We start from the raw sequence: 21,728 nt of genomic DNA, 5'->3' as shown, positions 1-21,728 counted from the left end.
TTCGGTCGTACTGTCAAATATAGAGATTCGTTCTTTAGCCGTAATATGCGAATGTGGAATGCCTTACCACACTCTGTCTTTCCCAGCTATTGCAATATTCAGGAATTCAAAACCAATGTGCACCGACATCTCCTTTCAACCCCTCTCTCCCTTTCCTAGTGCTCACACTGTGTCTACATAATAAGGGTAATATATCCCCTTGAGTGTGCGCTTATTATAAAAAAAAAAAAAAAATGTCTACAGGTTCTTTCCTATTTTAAGAAGTTTATTCTGGAAAAACAATTCTGTCAACGTCATAGATGTTAATTTGGGTGTAATGAATTTGTGTGGAACAGGCTGGAATTTTAATTTAAATTGCAATGTACTGTAATGTTTTTTCCACAGCTAACTTACAACCAAAAAGCTACAATGAAGTGCATCTCAGCTTTTTTTTAAATTTCGAAAAATGTAGTGCTAACTTGACAGTCGTGAATTTTTAACTAATCAAAAATTCCGAATAAAGAAAAACCTAACAGACTTTCTAATTAAAACTGTCAATGTACGTTGTAAATTTGGGAAATCTGAGAAGCAAGCAAATAATTTGACAAAGGACGTTATCATCACTGATTTTAGTAATTCCTTTGACCAAATATGTCTTAGACCTATACTCTTTAAGTTATCTACTCCAAGCTATGACCTGGTTTTGTTTAAATAGATTTCCTCTTACTTAGAGAGCTTCATGTAGAATATTCACTTAAGTTACAATTTCTCTTACCCTTAACAGGCTACCTCTGGCATACCCCAAGGTAGCCTCTTAGGTCCTCTTCTTTTAAATACTCACTTTACCGATTTTAGCGATGTTACTGTTGACTTATGTATATATTCCATAAAATACAAAAAATACAAAATATTAACTTATTGGTTCAACAATTCGAATATTTCGGAATAAATCAGCGTTACCATATTTTTTAAGTCACATTTTGATTTAAAAACAAAGTTATAGGAAGCGAGTTTTAATGGCATCATTAGGAAGTTATCAGTCTCTTTTCTCAATGAAACCAAAATGTATTTTAATTTCTTTTCAAATTTGTCTTTTTAGAATTTTTCTCTCTTATTCTAATTTCAAGTTACGACATCCGGTAGTTATCTTCCATTAAGTAAGATTTGGAAAAAAAAAACTTTTTTAACGTCATAGGAAGACTACAATTTGTGTTTCATATGTTTTAATGATATATTAGGAAAATCCACTTAATCAGCTTCATATGCTGTTTACGATTCAATTAACTTCTTGAGATTGCTGTTTGGGAGGGACGTATTATCCCCTTGATCTAGCCGCTGCTACACCGGTCTAACTCCTCAATTAGTTCGATGTACCTGTCTGTCTGTCTTATTTTCGATCTCATCAAAAACCTCGTACTTTATGCCATAAACCAAAATTAAAATTTTCTTCCGCTTAGCGTACAACTTTGTAGAAAATCTGATTTTTACCCACGGAACCGAACTAAAGAAAGACAAAATATTGGAAATCTATTTTCTTAACTTGTTTGCAATAACAATAAATACAAATAAACTGTCATCGCGTCAATAATTTTTTAAATTTATGACCATCAATGCGTCAATAATATCTCATTTATCTGTCTACACACGAGCTCTTTTTGTACATACAAATGTTGATGAATGATGGTATGTTAGTAGGTTTATAAACGTTCAAGCTAAATCTTAAGAAATATGTTCAAGACCTCTTGAGTAATGCCAACCATTCCATTAAATACGTAATTTATAATCGAAGTACAGCAAAAACAAAAAACAAAACCAAGTAAAGTGGGCTACTTGAAGATACAAACAAAAAAAGCTAAACTTTTCAAGAGTACAAAATAAATTAAGATTCAATTATTATTATTATTGTTATGAGATCACATTTTTTCTCTCCTCTATATACAATTCATCATCAGAGGCCACCGGATCTCTGGGATCTCTACGAGTCTAGTGCAATTTATAGAAAGTGGCTCAGAGCAGTTGCTCATGGTGGCGGCAGTGTGCATTGTCTATATAATGAACGCAAGGAGCACATTGTTCAAAGTGGTGAAAATTAAACGCTGGAAGTTGCAATATCTGATTGAGAGGAAAAGCTAAATTAAAGACACCTAACAAGCACTTTCACACAATTATAAATTAAAGTATCTATTAAAGCAAAACTACACCTCAAAATTTCACAACTAACATAAGAAGTCACAAGCTTTCGTAACATCATAAACTCAAGGCCACCATCCCATCACTTTATAACGACACCCACTATTTAAGAACATGTTCCACTAACTAATTTCTTAACATTAAAAAAGCCATCACTCATCTCCTATGCGACAGTCAAGAAGTTCTACTTGAAGCTTCAAAAACAAATGACGACATAAACCTCAAATTCTAAAAAGATATTCAAGGTTACCACTGCAAAAACAAAAATTACATATTCATGCAAAATTCAATAAACTTCAAGACTGATTCATAACTGGTCTCATTTTTGTTCAACTACGCAGATGCAGTCTATCGCAAGATTTATGACAACACACTATACATTTTTATATACACACTTTTATATGAATCTTAAATTTATGTTAAATTAAAATTTTATTCGTTGGATGTGATCTCAGCCAAGTGAGTGCCTCCACAAATTTCATTGCATTCCTCCAAGGTCTCGAAGTTATTCGCATTCCCAGCACATCCTCCGAAGTAAAATGGTGAACACCTGTTCCGATTGCTGTTGAAGTAAAACCTCTTCATCTTCGCCCTGCAGTAGCCGTAATTCATGGGCTGTAGACATTCCTTGGGCAAATCTATATAAAGTTTAATAATATAGATCGATAACTTATTAAAACAGTAAGAAGACTAAGGAGACTCAAAAAAACAACCTCTGTAACGGCCCTCGATTTTACTGTCACTTCCAGGGATTAGAAACACTATAAGCGTCAGAATTAACGCCAAACTTAGGGTTATCCTTTTCATGTTTGATGGTTTCTATTTTTCTTAAATATTTTCTTTCACTTAAAAAACTCACAAGATGACAATTATTTTTATCAAGTAGTTATGAAGACACTATCGAACTGCGACTACTTCGACTTGTTGATTTGTTCGATGCTAGAGCTTGTTGAGAGCACCAAAGCCGCCTCGACGCGGTGCGTCTTGTTTTTTTTTATTTTTTGATTACCACTGCTCGCTCTACAGAACTAGTTTCGCTGATCGCGTCGCTCGTTGCAATAATTTCTCAGCTGTGTGCCTTCCTGTGTTTAACACTTTTGATGGTTTAGCTTTTCAAACTCAAAAGAGACACTAATTCAAGATCAATCTTTACTTTAAAAAAAATACTATTTGATAAACAATTTTTTTTCCTTGAACAGGAAATAATAAAAACTTATAGAAACTTGCTTTAAAGTTCAATTAAATAGAAAAAGATAAATGTTTTATGGAAAATCAAAAAACATTTTGGGTTTTTTGGAAAAAAAACTAAGTAGATTTATGTACATAATTTACTTTTTTTAAATTATTTCAAAATTTATCGTAAATCTCTCTCTTTTAGTTGATTTATTAATAATAGAACTTTTTGTGCTTAGAATTAATAAGTGGTTGATGATTCAATGCACAGATTAAATTTTGGTAAAATTAATTATAAGTACACTCGTGATTTTAAATATCAATTGATCTGAAGACTAAGTTTGGGATGTTGAAAAAAAAACGTCTTACCAAATAATGTTAACAATTCAAGCACAGAACTTTATACAAATAATGATTATATTATTAAATTAACGAGGTTCAGAATTGAAAAACAAATATTTTTAAATATAAATTTTCTAAAACTTGACGTTAAATTAACTTCAGAGCTCTAGAAATCATGACTCTTTTGTGTGACAGTAAAAGTCTTCAAATTATATTTCTTATAACAAATACATTTTTATATTTAAAGAAGTTCAAGAAGTACACAGTTAAAAAATTAAGTTTTAAGCTTTTTATCGAAATATATTCGAGAAGTTAAATCAAAATAGTAGTATTTTTAGTGTAACTTTGAATTTTTAAGAAAAACTGGCTCAATATTTAAAAAAAAATCTCGTTTAAGCAATAAAGCTGACTCCAGTTAATACTTACTTACTAAAGGGGGCACTACAGTCTGGGGCGTTACTGGGTTCGCCACCTGAGTGGCGGTCTTCCTCTACTGCGCCGTCTCTCGGGATTGGATTCAAAGAAAATAAGAAAATTTATAGCAGCGCCTAGGAACTAAGAACAAAGTACTTAACTACCTCAAAGTTATAGCTGTCCATGGTGACGTTTTGTCCAAGACGTTGTTTTTCAGTGTCTGTTTTTGATGACAGCATATATTTTATCTTGCCATCATTCACCACTAAACCCATATTCTCCGCTTCCGTCGCAATGCTCAAAAACGATCCACTGACATCACGATTTGATATTCCAATAATGTCAATGTCATCGGCGTATCCAAATAATTGGATGGACCTTTTAAAGGTTGTTCTTCTGGTATTGACGGTTGAGTTTTGCACAATTCTGTCCAGAACGATGTTGAAGAAGTCGCATGACATTGCATCGCCTTGTCTAAAACCTTTTTTGACATCAAATGCATCGGTAAGATCTTTTCCGACCTTGACAGAGCGAGGTGCATTCTGCATCGTCATTCTGCACAAACGGATAAGTTTGACAGGGATGCCAAAACTTGACATTGCTCTGTAAAGCTCTTCCCTATGGATGCTGTCGTACGCGGCTTTAAAATCGATAAAGAGATGGTGGGTATCGATTTGAAGCTCCTGGGTTTTTTCCAAGATCTGCCGTAGTATGAAAATTTGGTCGATAGTGAACTTTCCTGATCTGAAGCCACACTGATAAGGACCAATCAGGTTGTTGACGAATGGCTTCAGACGTTCACATAATACGGCAGTGAGGGTCTTATACGCTTTCATCACTTCGTCAAGGTCGGCGGAATTGTTGATCTTCATCGCCGGGGTTAAGTTTTATTCTCAACATCGACTGCGGCTCCACTACGGTTTTACCTTTTGGTAAAATTTACGAACCTCATTCCTGTTGTGACATCCCTCTATCTCCTCGATCGCTCGCTTCTCATACTCTCTTTTTTCCATCTAAGAAGCTGGTGTTCCTCTCTCCTCATCTGCTCGTAGAGCTCGCGATCAGCTCTGGTTCTTTTGTGCGGCGCTGTTTTGTATGCTGTTGTTTTGCTGCGTGCGCTTGTCGGCAACCAGTGGTTTCGCTGTGGTGGCCGTGTGAAACCTAGCACTTCAGAGGTGGCATCTCTGATGGCTGTAAGTCAATGTTGCCACTGGTTTAAAATGCTTAATGCAGGCAGCATAGGACTCCTTAAGAAGTCAATAGGGACTCGGTCGGAAGAGCACAAGGCAGTCTCTTGCGATTGTAGCCGTCTAACGTCGAATCTTCTCACAGTACTTCCTTGTTTTGGCTTGGATCGGGATATCCGTAGCCGTACCTTGGCTACAACGAGGTAGTGGTCCCTATCAATATTGGCCCCTCGGAATACTGGAGAAGTGTCGTGCGTCGATCGCAATGTGGTCAATCTGGTTCACAGTTAATTGATCAGGAGATTTCCATGTCCCCTTGTGGATATTGAGATGTATGAACTGCGTACTAGCTACTAGAACGTCTCGCCCGCAGCGAAATCGATCAGCCTGAATCCGTTGTAGGAGGTGGTGTCGTGCATGCTGTATATCCCAATTTTGCCACCAAAGATGTCTTCTCTTCCTAGCTTGTCATTAAAATCTCCTAAGACAATTTTATTGTCATAGCCAGGGCACTACTCATATGTCTTGTCCAAGAGCTCAAGAAACTCAAGACTTTAAGCCTGAGTCTAGTTCCAACAACAAATCCACACCCAAATAGACGCTAGTTTGCGTTTGCCCGGTCCATCCCATCGCACTTCTTGGATGGCGGTAATATTGCCTTGCAGCAGTTTAGGGCTTCCGCTAGTTGTTCGGCTGCACGTAGTCTGTTAAGGAACCTAACATTCCACGTACAGATCCGAAGTTCGTTGTCCTTATTTCGTTTGCGTGGGTTGTCAACAGTGAATCCGTCCGGATCCGAGGCTTAATTGTTGGTGCTTCGCAACTAAGGTATTTTTACGTGGCCAGGAAGTCACCCCGACGGCACAACCTTAGTATAACCCCAAGGACGGGGAGCCGGATAAACCGCTCCTTACAGGCCTGTGCTCTAAATCTGTCGAAGAAGCCTTATAAGGTGTTTACTTAGTAACTCAACCTTACTGGAACTGTAGACGCCACCGTTGATTCCATCTCGAGAATTTATCTGCTGCCGTCTGGATACTTTCCACTGGGGTTAGAACCCAATCTCCAGTTGAGGTACTAAGCACCCGATGTTCACCGTGGGAGGTGAGAGTAGTAGTTGATAGACAGAGGTGGGCTTTTAGAAAAACCTGTGGACGCTTGTGTCCTCTTGAATGCACATGTCTACCATTTGAACATGTGTAGGCTGGTCAAGAAAATTAAAAAAAAAACTTGATTGTTAATCTTGACTGACCAGAAAAACAAGGTATTCACTTTGAAAACATTCCAACATTTATGCATCCTTAAGTCCTTAAAAAGTACACTTGATTTGGAGTTGAGAAAAAGAATTTTAAAAGGATGGAATGTAGTTTTTAATTTTTTCACAGAATTGGAACATATTGAAAAAAAAATTTCAAAAAACCTATTTCTGTAAACCAATGCCCCAAATTTAAGATTTTTCGTAAAAATAGGAAACGCAAGACTTAGACTTTTTACTGTGGCTTTGAATATTTCTTTTGTTTTTGGATTTTTTTCTAAGGTTCCGTGAAACTAAGCCAACTTTCAAGAATTGGCGTTATTTTAGTTTTGAAAAGTGTGACATGGCCATTTCTTAGCAGTTGGTCTTACTTAATGTAAAGCCAAAAAGCAGTTTGTTTTCACTTTCAACAATATCGCACCTTCCCCAAATCCTATAGTGTGTCCAAGCAGGAGGGATGTACAGAGGCAGCATGCCCTCTCTCCTTACATACCTTAAAATAACTTGGCCTTATCTCACTCTTTCAAAGTGCAATATAACTAACTGCTGAAAATTGGCAGTTTTTGTAAATTACAATAAGTCTAATTTTTAAAGTTGCTCTTATTCCACTTGGAACTTTTTTTTTACCGCACCGTTTGTTTTGCCTTACAACTTTTATAAGGAGCCCTGTATCTTAAATATTGGAGAAATTATAATGGATAAGTTCCAGATCTTTCCACTCTCTATTGACTTTTTGTTTTCAAAATAAACAATATTTTCCTCAATATTATGGGTCCATTTAAAAGGTTATATAATTTTCCTCTTTATGTGTGTTAAGTACAAATAAAGTAAAAGTTATTACAATACAGGTGCTCCTTGGATTTTTATACAGTCATGCAAGAGCCCCGATCTTTGGCTTCACTTTAAATGTACATTGTTTCAAGATATTTTTTTCGTAAGTTAATTGTTTATATCGAAAAATTTAATAAGAAATATGAATGCAGTTTATTTGCTCATGCATTAAAATTCTAAAAAGTACCAATAAAACGAAAATACAACTTCTTGAAAAGCATTATTATTTTCAAATAAATATTCAGTTTATCTCCTGATGGTAAACAAAATTGATCGCTTCTCTTCATTGAGTGTTTATTTTAATATCAAAGCTATTAATACAGTTTGCATAACATTTGAGTCACCGTGTTTCTTTTTATTTCGTTGGTAATTACCTTTTTGTGTCAAATCCAAGAAATTTAAAACAAACACACAATTCAAGCAAAATTACACTCTCGAGTTCAATTAACCAAACCTGAGGGAGCCAAAAACCTGTATATCTGCGTATATTTTGTTATATGTCGTTATATTTTACCCTACTTTAATACGTATGAAAAATAAGGAGATAAAATTAGCAAAACGAACTGAATAATTATAAAGAATGACGAAAGTTATCACTTTATTTTTGAATTGGTGTAAATTTGCATATGAACTTTCTGGAATGTATAATTTTGTGTTTTTACTATTTCTTGCGATATGCTATCATTTCTGTTGTTGAATAATTAAACATATTTTGAGTTTATTATTTCGATCCTTTGTAGAAATTATATATTTGCCAGATTTTAACGGTATTGCAAATCAACATGGTAATTATAAAACGTTATGTTTTGAAATTGTTTTTTATTGAATTCAAAATTAAGTAGGTTATATTTTTGTTTTAGCCATGTTGATAATTTCACTTTATTTACAAACAAACTGCTTCACATGCTGCCTTAGAATCAAATCTGTTGTCATTTCCCATGCATCCGCCATACAAAAATTGCTCACACGCTTTAGTTTCAGAATTGTAGAAGTAGTTGGATTTTGAGCTGCGGCATGGTCCAACATCTTTTGGTAGAGCACAAACTTTAAGGGAAAAATTAAATTAATTAAAAAAATTAAAGAAACTATTTATAAACAAAACCAAAAATATCTCTTTTAAAAAAAAACACAACACAACAAAACGCACCTGCTTTATCTTGAGCTTGAACGGCAAAAACCAAAGCAATAACAACAAACAAGGCAAATAAAAATTTCATTGTGAATGATTTTGGTAATTTTAAGTTAAATAATTATTTTATGTATATTCCAAGGGTATATTATAACTCCGTTAATGGTTGAAGTCTGTCACACTACTGATTGCCCAAACGAAATAAATCTTTGTTTTTATACCTTCTTCAGCAATAATGGAATCGATTTCGAATATGCTGAAAAAACTTTCCTAGAAAATCCCATCATTCAAAATGTTAGATTAATATTGACATTAATCTTCTGGGATGATATTGAATACACAAAAATCAAAAAAAAAAAAAAAACGAACACCGTCTCGTCTCCACCCTGACAAATATTGTTTAGTGTTTTGGTTACTTATTATAATTATCGCACTTGAATTCTTTGCAACGAAAACAAAAACAATAAAAGGAATTATATGTACCACTCAGCCAGCGACAAAAGAAATTAACAAAACTGTTCCAATGGGACACGAGACAAAAACTGCTGCACGCTTATAATCTGTTAAAGTTCGAATGCAGGGCCATCTCTACGTGAGGTTATTTTCTTCAATAGTCGATACACAAACCAATATATTTTAAATAATACAGCCTAAAAATATGCTGTAAAATTTCATTTGAACAGCAAAATTTTTCCTAAAATCAAAGAGATTAAAAGGGTTCACTTTATGCGATTATTTACTTTGATTATTCAAAAGTTTGTAAAAAGAGACTCAGGAGCAAGTTATATAAGATTTGAAAATTGCCTTTAACTATTTTTCAAATATTTTTTGTCTTTAATCTATTTTAACAAAAAAATTGTTGAAATTGTTCTCTACAACCTAAATGAAGAAAAAAGCTAAACTTAATTCTATTTTTAAATTTTTAAAGACAACAAAATTTGAAATTTAAATCGAACTCTTATAGTTGTTTTAATTATTTATGCATTAAGTAACATAATTTTAAGGAAATTGAAACTCTTCAACACGAAAACTTAGTTATAAACTAGAAACAAATATTGCTTACAAAATTGCTCTAAAAAGTATATTTGCTTTTTATTTTTCTAAGGCATCAGTATAAGGCAATTAAAGAATAATAATCACACCTCCTTAAAAAAAATGAATAAAGAAATGACAAAAAATATTTAAGATGAGAAACAAGGCAAAAACTGCTGCATAGTTATAAGCAGTACAAATTCTATTATAGCGCCATCTCTATGTGAGCTACAATTCTTCAACTTTCGATGTACTAACAAATTTGTCTAAAATAAATACAGCCTAAAAGTATACTGTAAATGTTTATCTGAGTGTCAAATATGCAATATAACATCCTAAGAGTATACTGTAAAATTTCAATTCATGAGCAAAATTTTGCGTAAAATCAAAGAGTTGATGTGCAAACCTTGTTTTAAGTTTTTTCATAATTTTTCTATTTTGTGTAAACAGTTAACTGTAAATCATTAAACTAATAATGCAGGATTTAACAAAAAGGTTCATTTTATGCGATTAGTCACTTTTCTTATTTAAAAGTTTGTAAAAAAAGACTCAGGAGCAAGTTAAATAAGATTTGAAAATTGCCTTTAACTATTTTTTAAATACATTTTGTCTATAATCTATTTTAACAAAAAAAAATTTCGCAATTGTTCTCTACAACCTAAATTAAGAGAAAAGGTTATCCGAATTTTACTTTAAACGAACGTTTATATGTAGTTGTTTTAAGCATTTGTGCATTAAATAACATAATTTGATGGAAATTGAAACTCCTCAACACAAAAACTTAGTTAGAAACTAGAAACAAATATTGCTTACAAAATTGAAACATATATTTGGTTTTACATTTTCTAAAACCATCAGCATATAGAAATTGAGGAATATTAATCACACCTCATCCAACCAGCGTAAAAAGAAATGACAAAAAATATTTAAAATGAGAAACAAGGTGAAAACTGCTGCATAGTTATAAGCAGTTCAAATTCGATTGTAACGCCATCTCTATGTGAGCTACAATTCTTGAACATTCGATGTAATAACAAATTTGTCTGAAATAATCACAGCCTAAAAGTATACTGTACAATTTCATTTGGGTAGCAAATATTTCCTAAAATATTGCATCCTAAGAGTATACTGTAAAATTTCATTTAATGACCCTAAAATCAAAGAGTTGATGTGCAAACCTTATTTTAAGTTTTTTCGCTATTTTTCCAATTTGTGCAAAAAGTTAATTGTAGAATATTTAACTGATGATGCAGAATTTATTAAAAGGGTTTACTTGACTGGATTAGGTATTTTAGATTTTGAAAAATGCATAGATTAAGGCTCGTAAGCAAATTGAACAAAATTTGAAAATTGCCTTGAACTATTTTCCAAATATTTTTTGTTTCATAATCTATTTTAAGAAAACAATTATTAAAATTATAATGTACAAGCTCAATTCAGAGCTGAACTTTACTAAATTATGTCTAGCTAATTTATTAAGTATTAAAAAAAAGACAGCAAAATGTACTATTTGATCGAACATTTTCCTGCTATTAAACGTATTAAGGGCATTCAAAATCACGTTTATGAAGAAAAATCCAATATCCTCAAGAACAAGATCATTAATTTCGAAATTAGAAAAGAAATATTACTCTGTAATTTCTATTTTTTGTATATTTTCTCTAAAAACGTCAGAACTCATAATTGAATTCACATCATTTCCGATAAAGTCGAATATTAAAAAAGTAGAAAGTATATAATTACTTAAAGCTTATTAACAAAAGCAAAAATCCTACACATCTTCACCTACACCTTACCGTGCTGGTGAATTCCTTCATAAACTTACGATTTTACATTAAATTTAATTACCCTAAAATTACCTTTCCAAATCTTCAATCTTTTGAATGTTTTAAAATAGTCGAATCCAATATCTGATTTTGAACGCAAATCTTAATTATTTTTTTCAAATTTATTGTTAATGATATTTCCACTTGAAGGTTTGAAGCTTGTAGGTGCTTCATAGCTTAAAATATTTAGCTTCTCCAACTTCTTCCAACATTATGTTTTAAAAAGATAAAACATAACCTCATCAAAATAAGATCCTTACATTCAGTTTGAGGTCAAGAGCATTCTAAATTCTACTTAGAGTTAGAGCCACATTGTGTTGTAATGTTACTTTTTTCATTTAGAATTTATCAAAAACTCTAATGTCTAATAGTCTGAATTCTGAAAATGTTTCCATATTTGTTACTATTTTGTCATGTTTTGTAATTTAATATGTAACACTTTCTTGAAGGATTGTGGCAACACTGATTCTCAATTTTTGTAATATTTAATAAACACTTAAACATTAAATAATTATCAATAATAAAACACGACAATTTTGCTAATTAAAACCAATAAATCAATTTATAACAAAAAATCTACACATACTTTTATTCACAATGTATACTCTTATATAAAATAATTTTACAAAACAAACTGTTATGATTTTTCTTTATATATTTAATGTAAATGTATCATAATATTTAATTGTTTATTTTTTCTGATAACAAATGATTTTCTTTTTATTTATTTAATAATCATGAAATATTATATTATAGTAGCATTTTTATAAAATAGAATAAATTCATATATTTTATATCAATATTATAACAACGACACATTTAATATATAGTTTTCCAATACAATTAAAATCTAGCAAGAAATGGTTAAATATAATATTTTTGTTTTTTTTATTTATGTTTAATAAGTGATAATTAGTCTAGCGTTTTTATTGCATGGCGTTTGACGTAAATCACGTTAAATATATATTTTGTTTTTATTTATTTATATTTTTAGCTGGGAATAATATGCAAACACGTAAAAAATAAAATATTCCATAATATTCGATTTAAGTTTTGATTATAATATTTACACTTTTCCCTGTGGGCTTCTGTCTCTGACTACTCTAGGAAGACAAAGGATTTTGGGTTCGTTGTAGTAAATAAAAAAAACTTTAAATATCGCCAGAACTACGAATTCCTTATTTTGAGCAGGCACACTTTAGATACACATGAGATATCCCTTTTTAAAAGTCCTTGTCCCAACCAGTGGCGTCATCTGGTGGTGGGCCATCTGGATCTGGGGGATAGTCATCGAAGTTTGTTGTGTCTGTAGGATTTTTCACAGTGGGTAAGATTGGAGGCTCCAAACTACGGTTTTGTAGTCCATCCCAATAGAAACCATCAAACCATCTGAAGAAAATCATCAATTAAAAAAAATCCATCACAATTTGTCGAGGAAAATCTTACTTGTGTTTTTGAATTTCACTGATTCCCCCTCGCTGGTAGCCCAGACGCTCAGCAGGATTATCTCGACAAAGCTTTTTGATAAGGTTACTGGCATTGCGGGTGATATTCCTTGGGAACTCAATGGCGTCGATTCCCTTCAAAATTATGTTATAAGTTCTCATCGGATCTGAGCCTGTAAATGGTGGAGTACCTAAAAACGACAAGTTTAACAATTATTTTTACATTTTACTACCACCTCAACCCAACTTACCAGTCAAAAGTTCAAACATTAGCACACCCAACGACCAATAGTCGGCACTTATGTCATGGCCACGATTCAATATAACCTCGGGAGCAACATACTCCGGAGTACCACAGAAGGTCCAGGTCTTTCTTCCAGATTGTAATTTCTTGGCAAAACCAAAATCAACCAACTTCACATAACCCCTCTCGTCTAATAAAAGATTCTCGGGCTTCAAGTCACGATAAATTATATTCCGCGAGTGCAGATAGTCAAAAGCTTCTACCACACAAGCTGTATAAAATCTTGTTGTCGAATCATCAAAATTTCCCTTATCACGAAGGATCGTCCATAATTCTCCACCCAAACAACTTTCCATCAGCATATAAAGATATTTCTTATCCTTAAAGGTTTTATAAAGCTTCACAATAAACTGGCAATTGGCTTCGCCCATAATTTCCTTTTCGGACATAATATGTTGTTGTTGGCGAGTTTCGACTATTTGGGATTTTTTCATTTGTTTCAAAGCAAACGAACGAGTCGGGTCGGAGGTAATTTGGACCAATTCCACTCGACCAAAACCACCAACACCCAAAGTGGCAAGAACTCGAAGATCAGAAAGGCTGACATCACGGAACTGTTCGTTGATCCTAAGGGAAGAAATATTTAAAATAAGAAAATGTTTGAATGACTAGGAAATAATAAATAATAATGACTCAGAAAATAAAAATGGCGTTTGATGAAAAACTTACTCTCAGTTTCGATTATTCGTAAATTGTAAGCATTAGAGTAAAATATGTAAAATGAGTTAATCGTATTTTTTAGAATAAAATTTGAAATGGAAATAAAGATAACTTATACAATATCAACGTATTTGTGTTGTGGTTTTTAAAAATTAAGGTCAAATTTATGACTAAACTCCATCGGGCTTAAAATATACAATTTACTTTGAGGTTTGACACAAATACATTTTCATTTAAAGTCCTTTGCTAAAATTGACTTTTTTTCAAAATTTTTCTGAAAAATAAACATCAATTTCAGAAACAAAAATTAAAGAAGAACCGTTTCGAGCAGAAATAAAATAAAATCTGGACTATAGAGATTATGAAGGTTACTCTTATAAGAGGTTTTGTTTTGAAAAGCTATGGTTTTGGACATCTGTAAAATTATGAACTTTCATCTTTCACCATTTAGAAAGTTCAAATTATGTTAATACTTTATTAATAAAAATGGAAAGATAAAAGTTTAACAACAACACTGAAATTGCTAAAGTTCATTTCAGTTAGACAGAGTGTGAGCGCTATGAAAGGGAGAAAAAAGTTGAAAGAAGGTTGTCATTGCACATTGGTTTCGAATTCCTGAACATTGCAATGGCTGGGAAAGACAGAGTGTGGCAAGGCATTCCACATTCGCATAGTACGGCTAAAAAACGAATCTGTGTAATTGACCGCATTTATAGAAGCGCGAGTATTACGGTTGAACTGTTTAAGGGCTATTTCTCAAGAGCATAAACCATTAACATAACGGTAAAAGAGGGTGAGACAGGAAACATTTCGACGATGTTCAAGTAACGTAAATGATCTTATAATAATATTATCACCAATCATCAATCTAAATGCTCTACGTTCAATACTGTCCAAGAGGCTTAAGTAAGCTACAAGACCACCAGCCCAGATATGGGAGTTATATTTAAGCTTTGGACGTATATAAGTTTTGTAAATAACAGCCAGATCAGAGGGGGAGAAAAACTTCTTGCAGCGCCATAGAAAACCCAAACATCTTGAGGAATTTTTGGCGACATCACTTATGTGATCGTTCCACAAAAGGTGGTTGGTGATATATCGAGATGTTCAGTCTCCTCGATGCAAGTGGAATATATAGATACATCTCGCTTTATTTATACAGGAAAACATTGGGTTTTCGAATCATTAAATTCCACGCGGTTTTGTATTCCCCACCGTACAATGCTTTTTAGGTCGGAAAAAAAGAAACGTTTAAGCCCTTTGATTGTTTTGCACAGAATCCTGGTAATATTTTTGTTAAGATAAAAATCGTCCAAATTTACAAAACAATAATAATAATGATTTTTATTTGAACTTCGTATCTCAAAATAGTTCAATGTGGCGTATACACACTTTTTTGTTTGATAGAAATAACTAGTTTTGAGTAGCTTTGGGATAAAACCATTAATCCAAATTGCATTCTTGAGTTCAGAATGTTTAATTTTTGTATAAAGCTGTTTTAAATATAACTTAATTCAGTGGAAAACAAAACAACGCGCAGTTAAATCTGAGGTAAGAAGAGCTTTTTTTTTAATTATTGTGATTCATTTTTGATCCAAAATATCGCCTTAAATCAAACACAGCTGTTAACTACTTTTATAAAGGCTGTAAAAAGATTTAAGCACCCCTTTGGTATTTCTTATATTATTATTTTCTATTTAACATCCACTCCTAAAGTTTTTTTTTTTTCATGGCGGCTCTTCTCTTTTATTATTATTTCGAACGTCACATCACATTCATCTCACATAAAATGGTAATAGCTTGAATCGTACAGCTGCACGTTTTGCCGGGCCTTTATTTGTAATAATATTGCACGATAGAAAGTACAAGTTAAGTGATAATTTTGGAACCTTGACTACAACACAAATAACGCCGACACCGCTTCTGCTGGTGCTGCTGTTGCCATTTTGTGAAAGTAACAAATGGCAACGCAAGCGAAAAAGAATCAACAAAAACAATAAATAAAATGATTTTTTATTTTGTACCCTAATGTGAAATCAATGAAGTGCTAAAATGTGGAATACTCACTTTTTCCTCTCGAGCGTTCCCTCGTCGTCATACCGATGGCGTATCTCGTCCAGATTCGATATAAGCTGGTTAAACGTCTCCCTGTCGATCACCAAACAAGTAACTCCATCTGGTGAATTGCAAATGATGTTTGCTGTTCGAAGATCATCTCTGCGGAATTCCAAGAAAGAAAAGAAGAAAAATTGTTACATTGTTAGAAAATTGTTTATATTTCCTTATTTTATTTAAAAAAAAAAAAAAAAAACTTACCCTTGGAGAGCTTTTTCACCAAAGAAATCGCCTTTACTTAAGGTTCGAATGAATTTCTCTTCCTGGGCGTCTTCTTGTTTGATTGTTACACGAACTTGACCTTTGGATATTATGAAGAAAGTGTCACCCCGGGCTCCTTGGCGGACGATGTAATCGCCCATTTGATAATACGTCTCTTCCAGCACGTCTGATATTTTGATGAGAGTGTCTTCCGGCAGATTCTTGAAGATCGGCACACTGGAAAAACGTGAAAAATTATTTTAGTTTTTATTTTCATTTCTTTTCGTTGTTTTAGTTGTTGTTGTTGCTGTGCTGTTTTTTATTTCCTCATGATTCATGAAGATGGAGGTGGCATCGAACTCTTCTCTGTGGTTCGTTCGTCGTTCAACGTCACGTTGTGCCGGAATGCCGACAAGTTTAAAAAATCATTATATTGCTTTTGAAAATTTAAAAAGACGAAGACGAAGAAAGTTTTGCATTCCTTTTAAATTAAAGTCGGGACGAGTATTATTCAATAATGATGGCGCAGCTTATGCTGACCGGCTTACGGTTAAGTTAAGTTGTTGTTTGAGCAAGATCATTGGCTTCCATCAAAACCCAAACGGATTTGATATTTGTATTGAGATTGATTTAACGAGACATTGCCATTGATAAGCATATACAATTTTCCGGATAAGCTATTGATTTTCCAGTCGGTCCTGCTGTATACTCGTAATAAGCCTGATTGAGAGCTTAAGATCGTGGACATAATCGAATTGAAACAAATTGCGGTCATTAACTTTTAGGCTCGTCTCGAAACCAGAGAAAGTTATATAGGCAAGCCTTAGCCAATTTTAAAATTTACACATTAAATTGCCTAATAAACTTGAAGATGTTTTATTTTCCTGCTCAAAAATACGCATAATACTCTATAAGGTATTTAATGAACATATGTATGTATTATGCTATGTTTATGCGCTATAGAGCAGACGTCAGGTATTTGCACGATTGTTCTTTGGCTTCATGGGTATTTTTAAGGAGCTGGTGACCAGAAAATTATTTGTTTTATCTTTCAAATAATGTGTTTTGTTCCGTTTTTGTCAAAAATTGATTTTTAGTGAAACTACATTCAGAAAAATAAACAATGTTTTTCAAAAACACATAAAAAGAAATAGAGTTTCTAATAGAAGAAAAGTGTGAGTATACGTGCCTAATTCGAAGAACATTCTTTACCGACCTTTCGTTAGTAGAGATTTTTATTAACATAAGTCTTCATTAAGTTGTGGACATTTTGGTATTTCTAAGTTTTTTACGATTTAGTCTAACGCTTTCCTAATTTGATATCAACTTGGCTTTAAAACGCCTGAAAACACAACTTCAAATATTATATCCTAAATAGTATATCGTCGTCGTTCTATTAAAACTCTCTTGGTCCATTTTTTGTGTTTTGAGATATTTACATTCAAAGTTTGAAATCAACATGCAAATTAATAGAGTTTGGTAGTTTTAATTATATATAATGTAAAAATTGTGCATCGTTAAGCTTAGGGAGTTTTTTTTTTTTAAATATACATTTTTTCATTTGCATGAACTAAGTGTATTTATTTCATTTTTGCGGAAAATAAACATAGGGAGTTTTAATAGAACGACGACGATATATTGTCTTATAATTTGACGTTCGTTAGCCCTGAATTAAGTGTGATAATTTAAAATTTGTCGTGCAATGTTTTCTATGTTTTTAGACTTGTTGCTATGCATTTATGTCAAGTTTGCAATTCAATTATGGGCGACAACTAAGCAGAACAACCTTAAACGATCGAAAATTGGTGTTAAATTTGTCAATGATTAGTCTTTAATAAGTTGTGGCCAATTTAATATTTTCAAGTTCTTTTTATGTTTATTGCTTGTTCTTTTAAGTTGATATCAACTTAGCTCAAAACTTCCCAAAAACGATATTTAAATACTACTCCTAAATACTTTACTGTCTTATAATCTGTCATTGATTAGTCTTGAATTAGAAGTGACAATTTACCATTTTTTTTGCTGCATTGATTTTAACTTTACAAAATTCTCTTTCTGTGTTAAACATGCTTTATTTGAAAAAAACGTATGCTTTCGCGGACTTTTTTTAGAACTATTAAGGGGCAACAATTATTTTGGCAAAACTTTAACCTTAAGTCTTAGCGTAGGGTTATATGACCAAAAGTCTTCCTCAATAAATGAGATATATATAACTGGAATAATTTTTCAAATCGGAACCGTAGTTCCTGAGATAAACCCGTTCAAACAAACAAACAAACATACAAACACTTAAATATTATAATACTAGTGTATGTTTTATTCATCTGACGTTATTAAAACATCAATCAGTCGTGCCACATTAAATTGTGTGGTTTCATGTGAATTATCACTTTGAAAGCCCAGAAGAGACATATTAAAACTACAAAAAAAAAGAATAATTTTAAAGAACTAATTAAAGATTAATTAACCTCAAAAAACTTATAAATATGCCGTAAGGAGTTTTAACTTGCTTTTGTGATAGATTTTCGTAACTTCATTAGGAATAAATAGAAACAACCAAAAGAACAATCACTCAACCAGTTGAAAGACATAACTTTTATAAAGTTAAATAGCAGTTGATTAACAACAAATTAATAAGGAATAAACTAATTAAACAAAAAATAGTTTTTACTTGTCTTTGAGGAAGTGCTTAGGTAGCCTTATGTGTATAGTTTGGTGACAAAAAAATAAGGAAAACGTAGGAATGACAAAATAAAAATTATCACAATGAATTAACGACTAATTAACAGAAAATTATCCTTTTACTGTTCTTACGATCGGTGAAAATTATTTATAATTCTATTCTTTTTTAAAAACATTTTTGTAAAAAGTTTTGAGCTACAATTTGCTAAATAACTTAACTAACTAACTTATTTTTTTCAGTATTTTCTTGGATCTTAAATAAAACTTAATAAAAGTTAAAAAAAAGGCATGGATGAAAATTTCTCAACATTTTTGTTTGTTTTCTTTTCTGTCTGCTTGAACTAATTTGTATACTTTTAGTTTTCCACATGATTAAATCTCTTTAAAAAACAACCTCTGCCACAAGCTCCCTATAACTTCGAGTACCAACCTATCAATTTTGATGTGCATCAGTTGTTGTCTCTGAGCTGTGACTTACATATGTAGGCATATGATGATTTCGTCTATAGCGAGAGCTTGGACTTGGTCTAATGGACTATGTTTAGCTTCTTGTTATGGATATGAATGATTTCACTATTTATCCAAAGTTGCACCTACAAATGGTGTGTGAAATGTTAAAATAATTATACCAACAACCATAGAATTGATTTAATGTTTGTTGTTTGTTTGTGTTTTCTTTCTTATTTTTTAATCATTTAAAGAGCTCTACATCTTTTGAAGAAAGACAGACAGGTGATCAATCCACATATATGTATACGTTTGGTACGTCTCCTCTCCTACGTCTTCGTACATTGCCCCTTTTTCCATCATCTTATTCGATTAATTAAGGTTGAGAATGATAATAATAATAAAACCGCTTGGGCGAGCTTTCTAATAGCCTGTTGTTGGGATTTACTAATTTTTAAGCTAAACGGCCTGACGTCTTGGTATAGATGGATATCTTTTGACGCTTTCAAGTGAAAACTACTTAAAAATGCAATTTTAATGCCAGCGAAGGAGTTAAAGTTGGAGTTACAATCAAATAAAAATGATTAAACGATTATAATAGTGCGTTGCACTTCTACCGTATACGTAAACATAATTTGAAAGGTAGCGAGTTTTGCGCGGAGGTAAATGATTAATATTCAATTAATTTTCAGTTTTTGATTTGATACGTTTATAAAAACTTGATTCGAGGACAGTCTACAGTTAAAAGTGTCAAAGTCAGTAACATTTGCAATGAATTTGAGTATCAAATGCAAATTCAAGGCTTTCATGGATTAAAGCTTTATGGAGATTAAAAAAAGCTAACATACTTTAATAAGCCTCTAAGTTTTTTTTTCTGCATAAATTATATTCGAAATAATCACTGCTTCGTACGGTGATTTTCCTAAGTTGTTACCAATTCTTAAATCAAATAAACTAAATTAACAACTCTTTTATTTATCGGAAAAGTTCTTTAAAGACTTAAGAAAAAATATGGTCAACAACAAATCGCTTTTTTATAACGCAGGCTAACATGAAATTTGTCCCTGAGGTGTGACTTTATAATTTGAATAAGTTTACCAGATATGTTTTTTTACTCAGTATGATATTTTTTATTTAAATGCAGCAATATAGCTGTCTCGCTTTTGATACCACAGTTTTGCACTCTTCACATTGGAAATGTCGCCGTTTTAGTTAATATTTTCTGTTTTCTCCGTCTATTCTTAATTTAAATGTCATTATGAAACTGAACCTTTTATGAGCAAGTCGAGGAGTGCAAACTATGGGAGGTTTTCTTTGGACAAAAATTTGTAATTCAACTAAATGAACTCTGTTGATTCCAGAAATAAAATATTACATACAATTTATTCTTATTACGATACAACTTTGTTTTTTATTTATTTCGAGCTCCTCGTCTGAAAAAGGACAAAAACGTTGTTTTTCGATTCATAGTTTTTCTGGATGTAATATAATTTTTTTGTATTGAAATTATTCGAGTCAGCGGAAAGTTTTTTCTAAAGTTTTTCTATTTTATAATAAATAACTGAATTTATTTTAAGTAACTATTTGCGTTTAATGTCACAGCGCAAAATATAAACTTTAATTAAAGTCCGTAGCGTAAATATTTTGAGTCAAAAACACATTTTTCACAGTTTTATCGATATACTTCCTAGTCTGTAATATCTTTATCTGTAATCTATAGATTTTAGGGACCTTGAAACTTCGAAGGTCTAAAAAATTTTAATTTTAAAAAATCGGAACGAATGCAACAACCTTACAATAAGAAGTTCATACTAAAATTTTTGTCAAACATATTTCAATCACCAAAATGGTTAAAAAAATCCCTTAATATGGAATAATTTTAGAAGCTATTTTGGGGTACCCGCATTGGTCTTAAAGTTTTGAATATTAAAATTAGAAGCAAAAACATAGTTGGAAAAAAAAATATCTCATTCTTGATGTTTGGTTAAAAAAAGAATCTCTATACTTAAAAATACTTCCGAAATTAAGCTCGAAAGTAAACTGATAAGCATTTTCGGAAGTGCGAGTATTACGGATCAATTGTTTGAAAACGCTGTTTGTACAAATATCGGTAAAACAAGGAAAGGCGTGAAATGTTGCGGGGGTGAAAGAGCAACGTATATGTTTCTATTAAAGTTTCATAATCTAACATTTTTAGACCCTTTTTATTGAATTCTAACCAAAAGACTTGCACAAAATTAAGGGGCACCTTTCCGAATAAGGAAGTTATTTTAGAGTTGTGGCTTTGTAAATTGCAGCCATTTTTCTTGCATAGCCTCTCATACCATGAGAGGCGATCCTTATACACATACCTCGGACTGATAGTTGATTAGTTTCCTTCAAGCTTATGACTCTAAGGATAACGGCGTCAGGGTTTGGTTACGTCTTGTTTGGCTTTTCCGACACATTTTTTTCTATCGACTAAAAAAATAAATGAACGTGATCCAATTGAAACCAAAATTTCTGTCAAGCGATTT

At 32.2% G+C, this 21,728-nt stretch overlaps 1 protein-coding gene across 4 annotated transcripts in view; it reads right to left on the bottom strand.

The window, feature by feature from the left end:
* Window positions 1–12,228: 12,228 nt before the first annotated feature.
* The window catches only part of LOC129952097 (cGMP-dependent protein kinase, isozyme 2 forms cD4/T1/T3A/T3B), a 112,828-nt gene continuing 103,328 nt past the window's right edge, over window positions 12,229–21,728 (bottom strand). For all 4 annotated transcript variants that reach the window (XM_056064526.1, XM_056064527.1, XM_056064529.1 and 1 more), the window contains 5 exons: window positions 16,084–16,320; window positions 15,835–15,984; window positions 13,055–13,674; window positions 12,805–12,994; window positions 12,229–12,747 (listed from right to left, as the gene is read on the bottom strand). In XM_056064526.1, coding sequence (XP_055920501.1) covers window positions 12,582–12,747; window positions 12,805–12,994; window positions 13,055–13,674; window positions 15,835–15,984; window positions 16,084–16,320 — 1,363 coding nt within the window. In that variant the 3' untranslated portion in view covers window positions 12,229–12,581. The remainder of the gene's footprint in view (window positions 12,748–12,804; window positions 12,995–13,054; window positions 13,675–15,834; window positions 15,985–16,083; window positions 16,321–21,728) is intronic.

Source organism: Eupeodes corollae, chromosome 3 (assembly GCF_945859685.1).
Source record: "Eupeodes corollae chromosome 3, idEupCoro1.1, whole genome shotgun sequence".
Lineage (NCBI taxonomy): Eukaryota > Metazoa > Arthropoda > Insecta > Diptera > Syrphidae > Eupeodes > Eupeodes corollae.
Note: the sequence above shows the minus strand (reverse complement) of the source record. Positions and strands in the feature narration are given on the sequence as shown.